This window comes from Protopterus annectens, chromosome 16.part0 (assembly GCF_019279795.1).
Source record: "Protopterus annectens isolate FY-2018-M chromosome 16.part0, PAN1.0, whole genome shotgun sequence".
In the NCBI taxonomy this organism is placed as follows: Eukaryota; Metazoa; Chordata; order Ceratodontiformes; family Protopteridae; genus Protopterus; species Protopterus annectens.
Genome location: NC_056750.1, coordinates 378,941,732 through 378,955,718, shown reverse-complemented (window position 1 = coordinate 378,955,718; position 13,987 = coordinate 378,941,732). Strand labels below are relative to the sequence as shown.

The following is a 13,987-nucleotide window of genomic DNA, read 5'->3' as shown; positions in this document are numbered from 1 at the left end:
CTGAAGGGAGGAAGGAGACTGGAGCATTATGGGTAAGGGGAGGAGGAGCTTTGAGCTCGGATCAGATGCTGGATATGCGGCCGAGTCGTATCTGAGACAGATCCAGGAACCCACAGGTTGAAGACAAACTTCGATGGAACGTTACGGTGAGTATGTAACTTTTTTTTTTTCTTATTGTGTTTTTTCTGCCTAATAACTGCTTAAGCAAATTGTTTGTGTTTTCCCTATTTCTGTGATTAATCTGCTGTTGGCTGTCGTTTTTTTCCATTAGGCCTTTTTTCCCCTATCCCAGCTTTAAATTTAAATTTATATTTATATAGCCCATTTTAGTTAGAGGGATTTCTTTTTCCCTTTTATTGGGCATTTCAGGTTAGTTCATTTGAGTTAGAGGACTTTCCCCCTTTCTTTACTCACTCCTCTGTGCATAGGCCATTTAAGTTAGAGGGCTGTGCCATCCTTTCCCTTTCTATTAGATCTTTTTTCTAGATTAGGATTTGTTATTGTTGTTAATATATATATATATATATATATATATATATATATATATATATATATATATAAAGAGAGAGTCTGATAGTTAGCAGTTTACTTTCTTGTTGTTGATTGGTGCTTACAGTGTCTTCTAACTATTCTAAACCTTCTGGGTTTAAAAAAATGTGACGAATGTGGGCAAAAAATGTGGCTTACTGATAGGCATACCATTTGTGTGTACTGCTTATGAGCCATCTATCTCCGAGAGTCCTGTTCGATTTGCCATTTCTTTAGTCATAGGGCTGTGTTGAAGAGAAAGAGCAAGCTGATTCTAAGAGGCCTATTGAAAATCCCCTTCTCCGAAGCAATACAAGAAGGTCTGGGTTCTTTTAAGTCTGGCCAATCTCCTTCTTTTAAATCAGATAAGTTGGGGAAGAGGTCTTCATCTTCCAGTGCTCCTTTGAAGCCATCTAAAAAGATTTCCAAAGTTTCCTCTCCGGATCCTAAGGCTGTCAGATCCGAGAGGCCTACTACTTCAGCTCCATGAGTTTCTCAGGTCACCATTGCTCCAGCCCTCCAAATCGCCTGCCCCTCGACTCAATATTTTCTCCCACTCTCAAGTCACCATTGCTCCAGCCCTCCAAATCTCCTGCCCCCTCGGCTCAATCTTCCAGGAGCCTGCACGATGATGACATGGATCGTGTGGTGCAGAGGCTAAGGACACCGGCGCTTGCCAAGCTGTTATCAGATTCATCCTCAAGGGCTTTGGATCTGACCAAATTCTCCCCTTCTGCATCGATTCCTCCTCCGATCCAAACTCTGACCTCGGAACCAGAACGTCTGGAACTGATCTTGGTGGAACTGTCAGAACCAAGACCTATCACAGGATCTTCAGATCCGAACATTGCTCCAATGTCCTCTGTTCCATCGGAACTCGAGGAGTCTAGGAGCCAACGCTCTCCAGTTGGATTGGACAGTCTTCAGATCCGAACTTGCCTCTCAGGGCATCGGCTCGGGTGAACTCTGCTCCTACCTCAGCCTTGGAGCCATCCCCCTTGGTTCCGGAGTTTCCCTCCGGGTCTTTGGAGCCGGGGTTTTCTCGGATCGGGGTGGGGGGCTTTTGAGGTGATGAGTGTGCTGTCTCCACAGGGAGCTCCACTCTCATCTCTGGACATTCATCCCCTAAAGGCACCAGTGTCTGCTTCTATACCCTTGTATCCACAGGGACACAGAGATCCTAAGCCTCAGGATGCTCCACTGGGTGCCCCCCACTCTTCTGAAACCTCTCCAGAATACCCCTCTGAAGAAGTCCCTTGGAAGAGGTTATGCAAGAGGAAGCATTTAAGACTCCCCAGAGGAGTCTTCACTTCGGGTACATATGTCAGTGAAGCAGAATGTTCCCCACGGTTACTTCCTGATGATGTCTCCTTTGGACATATCTTGGAAATTTTTAAACAGAGAGAGAGAGCTGGAAATCTGCCAACCCTTCAGTGAAGGAGTCTGTGTAGCTGAAGGCATTTGGAGCTCACCTTTCCTCCACTTGGGTGTTTCCGCCTTTCGACGAACTTATGGATTAATTTCTTGAAAGGCATGGGAGTCTCCAAATTCTGAGGAACCAATTCCTCTGAGGCCAAATAAGTTCATTAACTCTCATTCGGGCAAAGATTTTCTAAATAAGAGAGTCCCAGTAGATGCTATGGTGGTGGCAGCAGCCACTCAGAAGAAACTCTTTAGAGACTTCCTCTTTTGTCCATCCACCGAACAAGGAGTCTCACAAAGTGGGCAGATATGGAAAGTGCATTTTTTCCTTCAGTAACTTTTGCTCTTAGGTCGCTGAATTACCTAACTCATTTTACCAGATTACAGAGAGATTTCCTGAAAGAGCTAGGAGATACCCTCCAAGGTTCAGTAGCTGAAGGGGTGTCAGAGAAAGTTTTGTCTCAGCTGTCTACCTTAAATTCAGTGGTCAACTCCACCATGAGACTGATTTCTTATGCAGCAGATGGAGCAAGTAGACTAGTGGGTTCAGGGATTTCCCTAAGGAGACATTCCTTGATGCGCTTGTGTGACTTTGCAGAGCCCTTTAAATCTTCCTTTGTGAATGCCCCGTTTGATTGATTGTCCCTGTTCGGGCCTAAAGTCAAGGACACACTAACCATGTGTGAACATTAAGGAAAGACTCTCTCTGCCTTAGGAGTCCATTTTTCCCTACGTACCAGAACTTATCCCAAAGGTCATAAAGTTAGTGAGAAAATGTGGTTTCAAAAATCCTAGAGGTCTTTCCAGGACACATGTGGTGATTCTTCCCCAGGGGCAGGGGGGGAGTGGTAATGGAAGACACCGACCACACGGCAGAGGGGGTCCGCAGAATCATGGTGACCAGGAATACTTCTTTGGTAAGCCCTTTCAGCTCTTTTGAAGGGAGGCCTGCCTGTCCATCTCTGGAGGCAGTCGGGGGCCGCATATTTTTGTACCCAAAACCAGGCTGATAATAACAAAAGACAAGTGGGTACAAAGCATTATATCCAGAGGTTACTCCATACACCTTTCCTTTCCCCTCCCAAGCATAAAAAATCCTGGGCATTCCACCCAGTCAAAGGGAACAGGCAACTCTAGAATTTTAAAAGTTGCTAGACAAAAGAGTCATCCAAACAGTCTCCACTGACCAAATAGGATTCAGAACTTACTTAAGGTTCTTTTTATTTCTAAAGAAAACAGGGGGACTGAAGACCAATTCTGGATCTCAGCAACCTAAACAAATCTGTAAGAAAATCAAAGTTCTGGATGGTGACACTGCAGTCAATACTCCCATTTCTGGGAAAAGACAATTGGATGTGCTCGATAGACCTCCAGGATGTGTACTACCACATAAAAATGGGCAGGCGATCCAGAAGACACCTGCGCTTTCGGCTGGGAGCCAGCCACTACCAGGTTCGGGCTCTGCCATTTGGCCTCACTACAGCCCCCAGAGTGTTCACCAAGTGTATGGCAGTACTCGCGGCTCACCTGAAATGCCTAGGATTCCAGGTGTTTCCATACTTAGATGACTGGCACCTAGCCACCACCACCGAGCATCTACTAACAAAAGCGAGAGACACCACCTTGCAGTTCTGCTCTCCCCTAGGGATCACATTAAACTATGAAAAATCTGCCTTGCTGCTGTCTCAGTATATCGTTTCTATAGGAGCAGAACTAGATACAACAAAAATGATGGCCAAACTTCCTCCAGGAAGGATCCGAGTTCTTCAATGTCGGGTCTTAAATCTCCTTCCCAAGAAAAAAGTGCAAGCAAAGACAGTTCTAAGAGCCTTGGGGACCATAGCTGCATCAATAACATTGATCCCCTTAGCACATCTGCACATGAGAATTTTCCAGTGGCTACTTTCCACTCAGTGGTTGATGCAAGAACTGCCCATGTCCCACAAGATATTGCTAATGGAATCTTACAAAAAAAGATCTTGGTGGCTATACTCCACTCATGTCACATTAGGTCGACCCTTTGTACTTCTCCAACCATTAGCCACAGTGACCGCGGATGCTACCCAGATGGGGGGGGGCATTATCTGGGAAAGACAGTCCAAGGCACTTGGCAAGATCACGAGGCCCATTTGCACATCAATGTCCTAGAGGTGAGAGAAGTGCTTTTAGTGTTGCAGGCATTCCAGGACTGTCTTCCACTGGGGGCTATTGCGATACAATCAGACAACATGTTAGTTGTATGGTACATAAACAAACAAGGAGGAACCAGATCTTACCCCCTTTGTCGGGAGGCCCTGAGAGTATGGTACTAGGCAACCTTCTCCCAATGCTTTCTGATAGGAATGCACATCCCGGGGAAATCCAACATGATTGCAGACAGACTTAGCAGAGCGATTCTGATGCCTCACAAGTGGTCCCTAAAACAGAAGTGATGGAAAATATTTTGTGCAAATGGGGCCAGTCTTGCTGCAACCTTTTTGATACATCAAAATCAAATGCAGCAGCTACTTTGCCCTGATTCCCCCCTCTGGGGGGGTCAGCAAGGGATGCACTTGTCCACAATTGGCCCGGTCTCCTCTACTTCTTTCCTCCCTTTCCGTTTGTATGCAGAGTTCTTCAGAAATCCAGTTACTTGGGAATGAACTTGATACTCATCGTCCCATACTGGCCTCATCAAATCTGGTTCCCCTTCCTGTGGCATCATCTCCAGGAGGAGCCTTGGATTCTGGACCCAATTTCAGCCCTCCTGACTCATGCATCATCAGGGACGCTCCATCCTTCCCTTCAAACCCGCAAGTTGACAGCTTGGTTACTCCGATTCCAACCACAGCGAATGTCCTAACCTTTCTCCTTAAGTAAAACATATCCTAATTTTTCCTCATAAGGCGTCAATGAGAAAGATGTATAGAGGCAAATAAAACAGATTTTCTTTATGGGCTTCAAATAATCACATTGATCCCTTTTTTTGCCCCAGTAGCTTCCATTCTAGAATTCTTGGCAAAACTATTCAATGAAGGCACAGCTGCAGCTACTATTCAAGTTCACTTAGCAGCAATATCCAATTTCCATTTAGGTGAATCATGCCTCAATGTTATGTCCCACAGACTATGCAAAGCCTTTCTTAAAGGTACTTTTTTTTAAAGACCACCTATTAAAGACCCTCCAGCACCATGGGACTTGAATTTTGTCTTATCCTGTTTGATTTTTTGCCCCTTTTGAGCCAGCATCATCCTGCAATCTCAAATGTTTTAGTTGGAAAACTATTCTTTTTGATAGCTATAACTTCTGCTAGAAGGGTGTCAGAGCTGCAAGCCTTGTCAATAAAGCACCCCTACATGCTTTTCCACAGAGACAGAGTATCCTTATGAACAAACCCTTCCTTTCTACCCAAAGTATGTTCAGAATGTAATTTGAACCAGTCCGTAGAACTACCAGTATTTTCCCTAACTATGAGAATAAGGCAGAATATATGTTGCACCAACTGGATACACATAGACAATTACGCTTCTACTTGCATAGGACAAAGGACTTCAGAAAATCTCATCATCTGTTTGTATCCTTTTCATATTCAAAGAAAGGTGCTCCAGGTTTTAAAGTGACTCTCTCAAAATGGCTCTCAGATTGTATAACCTTTATTTACAAATCTGAAAACAGAGATTTTTCCCATAAAGTAATAGGTCATTCTACAAGAGCCATTGGAACCTCTTTTGCCTTTTGGGCTAGACTGCCTATTGATACCATTTGTGCTGCAGCAACATGGGCAACCTTTATCACTCATTACAAAGTCAGTTTGGCCTCCAGGAACAGGGCCTCCTTTGGTTCCACGATTCTGAAGAATATTCTCCCTTGAGCCACTGAAGAAAGTTTGTACTAGGGACGCCATTCCAACCTAGTAAGAATGAAGGCGAGATAGGACAACATTACATAAAGAATTTATGTACACACCATAATGTTCCATGTGTGTTGTCCATCTCACCTTCATTCTTACATCCCACCCTCCTTCCCCCAGCCCTTTGCTCCTGGAAGACCGAATCAATACAGTTGGTTGTTAGCAATCTCTGACCTTCTTGATTGCTCTATAAGGTATTAAGTGACTCTTTTTTAGTATTCTGTTTATGTCTGCAAACAAGATCTGGGGAGCTCTCCTAGTGCATGATGGGATATGGTTTAGCCACGAGCTAGTGGAAGACCTCAAGCTTGTGTATAAGGCTGATTCTGACCCGAGGATCGGATCCGAACCAACGTAGTAAGAATGAAGGCAAGTTGGACAACACACATGTAACGTTATGGTGAGTACATAACTTCTTTTTATATAGAAATGAGCTTTTATTTTGGCAACAAAGTGAAATCAAGTCCTGTATATTGGTTGTAGGTATGGTTTGTAATTATGCATTTCGTTACAAAAGTGTTACGTTTGAGTTTCTGTAAAGTTGGCAACTCTAACTTTTTTATTAAGTATCAGCACTTTTTGCCCTCTTAGATTTTCAGATAAGTAGAGATTCTGATACAAGATAAATGAGCTGTACAATTGTTTGCTATGGCCATTATGTATGTTTAGTCATAGGTAGCTCAGGAATAGTTAAGTAGTAAATGTCATTAGGATATGGAATAAGTTGGCTTTGCCAGTAGTGGCATGCTTTACTCCTGAGGAAGATGCCACTCTGCCTTTGGTGTGTCATTTCTTAAAAGGCTTCTCTTCATTTCCTGATTCAGATGATAAATCCTTATTTTAATTATTTTATTTCCCTAAACTGAAAACTATAAGATGTTTTGGCAGTTGGCTCAGAAGAGAGTTAAGGCAATGAACTGTTAGCAAGCAAATTCCTGTGGTACAGGGTTTGATTCCCTCAACTTTTATTTGCCTGCTATGTGATCTTGAGCAAGTCACTTCACCAGACAGCACTTTGAGGCATTTGGTAAATTGGGGTAGGCTTACTAATGGTCTCCTGGACTGCATGTCTAAAAACTTCCTATGAACTTAAGACTAATAATTAAGTTAATTTGTAGAAACTCCCTAAACCCTAAACCATTTTAAATAACCTGCAAAGGAGTACTACAAAAAGGGTCTATATCAAAACTTTGAAGATGTAAAATGTCAAACATTAAAACATTGAATCCACAACATCAAATGATGAACCTAGGGCAAGATTTCGGTGGGCCGTTCTGTGGCTTTGCTATTTCCTCCACTGTGGTGCGAGAGGTACAGGCCTTAGGGTTAGGGTGTGGGTTAAGCTAAGTGGATAGTTAGTAATGTATGTATGGTGTAGTGTAGGGTTGGATTTTGTTAACTGTATGTGTGTGTATTAATTACTTTGTTTGTGTATAGTTTCGTAGGGTATGTGTGCGATAGTTACGGACCTTAGGGTTAGGGTGCAGGTTAAGGTAAGTGGATAGTTAATAATGTTTAGTGTAGGGTTGGATTTTGTTAACTGTATATGTGTGGTTTATTTATTTTGATGTGCTTGTGTTGTGTGTATGTTTCTCGGAACAGCAATTTTTTTCCCTGGGACAAAATTCACTATTCTGAGCGTTCGATGTTATCAATATTCGAAATTCCAAGTTCGAACATATGGTGTTCGATGTTTTGGAATTTCGAATATACGGTATAGACCCCTACAAAAAATATATTGCTAAAATATTGTCTTTATGTCCTTGTGAAGGATGTCTGTTACACTTTTGTGGTCAAATCTAGTTTCAAGACATGGTAGCTGTCATAGCTCAGGGATATCAAATAACTTTTATAATATGTCAAAGTACTAGGCTTTAAGTACTGGGCAGACTGAAGAGTGAAATTTTGTAATGCAAAAATACTTTTAACTAAAATCGTAACTTTGTAAATATATATCATCATATTAAATGTTATAGTACCATTTATTTATATAATGCTTTTAAAAATATGTTTGATCACTGATGTGTTGCTAGAACAAACTAGTGTGCCTTCCGAAAATAAAAAGGTACCTCTGGGCTACTGTAACCTTACATTTTTGGTGTGCCTTGCTGCATGTATTTTTCGCAGTTTTTTATTGTAAATCGCATGTGATGTTTATGTGTCAGTAGGATGCAATGAGTATGCATCAGCAGCTGAAGGACTAAGGCCACAGGTTTCTGTCAGTGAAGTTAGAAACTGCTGTATACTGGATAGGTTTTTCTTTTGCTGGAAGGCATGAGAGGTTACATGGAGGGTACAGTGTGTCAGGGAGTGCGTTCAAGGGTTTTCTTTGTGTCACTGGAAGACCACCATGGAGTGAAAGTAGTAAAGTTTCAGGGATGTAAAAAAACAAAGCTCACTGTACTTTCTTCTTTTTTGCCATTGTGGACTATTTTTATTGGCTTTGTATTAGTAGATGAGTTGCCTTTCCCAGTTATTCAGTGTTTGAACACATTGCTCATTACTTCTCAGTGAGTTGAGAAATTCAGGAATGGGAAGGATGTTGAGCTAGGTTTTTATCCTGAAGATGGGGCTGTGTTTTATGTATTGCATGGTTAAGAATAGGAGACCATTAAACTACAAATGGAAGGTTATTTGTTAATCAGGAAGGGTAAAATGATTAACACACTACCCAGTAAGATGTTAGTGGGGTGAAATTAGGGCTTGGGAGAGGGACTGGGAGTGTTATGCAACTAAAAGCATTTTGGCAGTTAGGAGAGAAGCAAATCACCAAAATGCAGGCATAGAATCTTTTTGTACTTTGAAAGGAACTTATCCTAATATTTCTTCCTGGTCTCATTTTACAGTGGGACCCATAACAAATGTGTATTATATGTGACATTAATTGGTGTAAAGATACAAGTAGAACTCATCCACTTTTCCCCGTATAAACCCTGCTTAGTCCGCTGCAGTCATGCTGGCAAGCTGATGTACACTATGTATATATACTAACCTCATTCAAAAAGAATGTGTTTTCTGCCTGATATGTTCTGTAATGAAAACCATGTACACCACCAGATATTTTTTGTTTATAAAAGTTCCTTTATTAGTAATAGGAATCATTTTCACATGTCAAACAACAAAACAATAGAGTACAGTTTTAAAATGGTATATTTTAAGCAATTAGTTACATATAGACACTGCATCTAAAGTTTTTGTTTTTCTCCATAGCTAAGAAGTCAGTCAGAGATGGAAGAAAGACAAAAAGAGATAAAAGAAGCAATAAGGCTCCTTAGGTCAGAAGTGAAATCTGAAATCAATCAGAGCCTAAAGAGCTTGGACCGGTTGCATGAGGATCCTCAAGATGATTTTGAAGACCTGTTTCAAGACAAGAAGTTTGAACTTGAAGATCTGAAGGAAAATCTCCCATTTACTGCTAATGATGGAAGACAGTTTAGTAAGGAGAAGCTTGGTCTCCCTGTATATTATTTGCAGGTACATATATACAAAATTACTTTTTAGAAATGAAAAAATTTCTTCATAGTTCTGCCATAAAGATATGCACATTTTTGCTGCCCATGTATAAGATTCATCTAAATTCACTTATTTCATTCAGAAACATTAACCAATATTTCTCTTTGTCTTCAGGAAAACAAATCTTACTAAGTTAAGTTTGTTTATAAAAGTTATTGGTCTCAGCAACTTCAGAGTTCCCATTTCCAAAAAAATGTAGCAAACAATTATTTTTACCTCTTATTGCTGACATTCCGGCTATATTATTTCTTAGTTTGTAGTTCTTAGGCCACTTACCTCAGTAATAAAACTGTAGACACAATTAAATTCACTATGTTCTTCGTGTTTCACTGTTGCAGTCATCACATTTGGGTTATCTGCTTGCAGGTAGCCCTCAGCTGGCCTGAATACCAGTGTCTTCAGATTCCTGCGTCGGATGCTGTCTCTTCTTCCATGACGTCAGGGGTATAAAACATGCAGCCGAAGCCGTTACATCAGTCTTTTCTTGTCATGCGGTGCCCGAAGCAGAAGCAGTTCGCAAGTGCCGGTCGGTCGACTCCTGAAATTTTCGTTTTCGAGTTTCAGATCCGAAGTCTTCAGAACAGATATGTACCCCGTTGGGGATCCTTTTTCTTGCTCCAACCGATGTCAGTAAAAGTTAACAATTGTCTTGCCTGTGGAAAGCAAATACCTCATAGAGATTTTCATTCATACTGCATCCCCTGTTTAGGCTCAGACCACGACGTCCCTCGATGTCGGTTTTGTGCCTTGTTCAACCCCCCGAACTATTCGTCGTTGGGCTATCTTTGCAGCAAATTACTTTTGTACTCGGTCTCAGTACTCCAAAATGGCTTCGTTAAGCCATCCGACTACCGATCTTCCGAAAAAACGTAAGGATAAAGACAAAGACAGACTGCATAGGTCCAAAACTGCCAACGACACTTCCGTTAAGCTAGTCGCCAGTCTGCCGGTACTCAGTGAGACACTTTCCCAGCCCCTGATACCCACTACTTCAGATTCGCAGGTCTCTACTGAGACCCATTCCGCATGAAGTATGCCGCGAGATGCTTCTTCGACTATGGAACCTGCAGATGTCTCTAACTTGGATGGTTCCGGAGCCGCTGTGCAGGCACCGGCTTCTGAGGGTGTATTCAGGCCTACAGACTTGCATTTTAAACCAATGCCATTGTCTTCATCCAGACCTAAAACTCGCACCACACCTAGAAAACCGACGACCAAACTGCAGGCTCAGGCCCATATGCCTAAAAAACAAATTCTTAGAATGGCTGAAGACCTTATTACCTTAATTAGGGGAAGCCAGCCTTCCTCCTCTAAGAGACCTAGAACTGATATTCCTTCTGGTTCTTCTGATCAGGAATCTGATATTTCTGCTGCTCCTGATTACCAGGATTTGCCCTTATCTACCTATGAGGATTATGATGCAGAAGATTCCATTCCCTCTGCTTCACCTCCAGTAGATTTTTCTTTTGGTGAAACCTTGCACACTCTTAGGGAGAATTTCCGCTGGGAAAGCCAGGATTACTCTGATTCCAAAAAGAGACTTAGGGAATTCTTACTCCTTCCCCAACACAGGCCTTTAGCTATCCCTCCTGTTCTAGACATTGTAGATGATGCTTTCTTGGAATCTAGCCTTTCCCAGACACTTTACCTCCAGTTCCCAGAAAACCTGACAGGTATTACAGAGTACCTGACTCTCACAAGTTCCTCTTCAAGAATCCTACTGCGGATCCAGAGACCATTTCCCAAGGACCAAAAGGCATTAAGGCTACTGCTGCCAAAAATCCTACCCCTTCTGAGCCTTAGACAGATGGGGTAAGAAGGTATACACTTCTGCTACTTTGGCCATTAGGACTTTAAATTGCCAGTTTCATATGCTAAAGTATCAGCAGCATATTATGGGTCTACTTAAACAGAAAATGATGTTGATTCCTGACTGTGCTGAACACAAAGAATTACATGATTTAATGCATTCTGCAGAACAAGTTGGTAAACATACTTTGCAATGTGGTTTTGATGCTTTAGAAGCATCTTGCAGGGCTGCTGTCACTGGGTCTGTACTTAAGAAGGCATGCTTGGCTTAAGGAGCAAAACTTGCCAGATCATGTTAAAGCTAAATTACTGTTTGCTCCCTTAAACCAAGACCGCCTTTTTGGCAACAAAGCAGAAGAAGTCCTCAAAAGGATGGAGGAAAAAGTTAAATCTATGCAAACTGTTAAAGATTTCCTACAAGTACAGCCTCCCAGATTTAGTAGGCATTGGCCTTCAAAGAAATGGTCCTTTCCAGTCTCTTCCAGGCCTTCTCAGTCCAAATCCAGGAACAGCAGACCCACCTAGGTTACAGTCTCAGGCTGTGCACAGACCTAAGCAGTGGGGGGCTCCCACTTCCAAAGCAGGGAGTAGTAAGTCACCCCCCTACGGAAAAATACCTTAACACTTCCAAACCCTGCTCAACTGCCTGCTCCCTTAGGAGGAAAGCTCGCCCTGCATGCAAAAAACTGAGAACTCATTACCCAGGACAAATGGGTTTTGAACATAGTTTCCCAAGGATACAGATTCCACTTCCACACACTACCAACCCCAAATGGTTGGCCAGACCTACCCCCAAATCAGTGGGCAGAGGCCCAACAGCAGGTTCTTTCTCTTCTAAGTATCAGGGATATTCAACCTGTCCCAGCAGAACAAAGGGGACAAGGTTTTTATTCAAGACTTTTCCTGGTACCCAGAAAAGACAGCTCCTGGCATCCTATCCTGGACCTCTCTATTCTAAACACCTTCCTGGTAATTCCAAAATTCAAAATGCTAACACTTCAACAGCTTCTTCCTGTGCTAGGCAAAGATGCCTGGCTGGCAACCTTAGACTTAAAGGAGGCTTACCTGCACATTCCAATAAGGGAATCTTGCAGGAAATACCTACACTTCAGGGCAGGCTCCATGCACTATCAGATGTTCATCGTGTTACACTGCTACAGTCATCACACTTGGGTTATCCTGCCGTCAGGCGATCCCGCAGTCGGCCAGAGTTCCAAAGTCTTGGTCCGGCGTCGGTTGCTGTCGCTTCTTCCCTGACGTCAGTGCGCCAGGGGTATAAAGAGGCATCTGACGCCATTTTCTTCAGTCTTTCTTGCTGCGCGGTGCCTGAAGCAAAAGCAGTTCGCAAGTGCCGGTCGGCCGACTCCTGAAATTTTCAAATCGAATTTCAGACTGAAGTCTTCAGTAAAGCTAAGTACCCCGTTGGGGAACCTTTTCTTGCCTCAGTCCGATGTCAGAAAAAGTTAACAATTGCATTTCTTATGGGAAGCAAATACCTCATAAGGACTTTCATTCTTATTGTATTCCTTGCCTAGGCCCAGACCACGACATCACAGGTTGTCGGTTTTGTGCTAGGTTTAATAAACAAACTATCAAACGTCGGTTTGATTTCGCCCGACATTACTTTGGTAGGAAATTTAATTATACCATGCCGTCGGAGCAACCGACGACCGGCATGCATTGAAAAACGCAAGGATAAGGACAGGCAGCCTAGACCCAAACCAGACTCCGAGGCCTCTGCTGGGCCTGTCGCCGGTTCGCCGGTTTTCAGTGAGGCGCCTACGCAGCTCCTGACGACCGCGGATTTAGAACCCCAGACGGCTTCTGATTCACAAGCGGAGAGGACTAGGCTGCCGCAGTCTTCTTCTTTAGGCCCTTCCGACTCCAGAGCAGAAGGAGATTCCAGTGCAGTAGAAACGCCTTCGGTTGCAGAAGGTGTCTTCAGACCGACTACACTCACCATTAAATCTTATGCTAAGCTAAAAACTCCATTAAAAACAAAAAAGACTGTACATCAGTCTCCAGTACAAGGCCCCATGCCTAAGAAACAGATGCTTAAGATGGCTGAAGATTTAATTACCCTAATCAGGGGTTCCCATCCCCCTCCTGATAAAAGGCCAAGATAAGAGGAGGATTACGCTTCCTCTGACCAGGTTTCAATTTCCTCAGATTCTTCTGAGGAACAGGAATACTCTTTTCCTCCTTATGAATATTCTGATGCTGAAGAGTCCATTCCCTCAGCATCTCCTCCAGAAGACTACTCCTTTGGGGAAACTTCACATACCATGAGGGAACATTTCCACTGGGAAGGCCAGGATTACTCTGATTCTAAGAAAAGGCTCCGAGAGTTCCTTTTACTACCCCAGCACAGACCACTTGCTATCCCTCCCGTGTTAGACATTGTGGATGATGTTTACTTAGAATCTAGTCTTAACCCAGACTCTCTACCTCCTGCTCCAGCCAAACCAGACAGATACTACAGAATTCCTGACTCACACAAATTCCTATATAAAAGCCCTGTTGCTGACCCAGAAACAATTTCCCAGGGTCCCAAAGGGGTTAAGGCCTCTATTGCTAAAAAACCTGTACCCTCTTAAAGGGATTCCAGAGCACTAGATAGATGGGGAAAAAAGGTATACACCTCAGCTACTCTAGCTATGAGAGCCTTAAATTGCCAGTTTCACATGCTGAAATATCAGCAATTCCTAATGTCTCAATTAAAACAAAAAATGAGCACACATTCAGAGCTGCCTGATTTCAAGGAAATGCAGGATCTGTTACATGCAGCTGAACAGGTGGGCAAACATACTTTACAATGTGGATTTG

At 42.8% G+C, this 13,987-nt stretch overlaps 1 protein-coding gene across 1 annotated transcript in view; it reads left to right on the top strand.

The window, feature by feature from the left end:
- Window positions 1–13,987, top strand: part of CNTRL (centriolin) — a 4,034,091-nt gene that overhangs the window by 3,565,083 nt on the left and 455,021 nt on the right. The window contains 1 exon segment of the mRNA XM_044058259.1: window positions 9,050–9,313. Coding sequence (XP_043914194.1) covers window positions 9,050–9,313 — 264 coding nt within the window.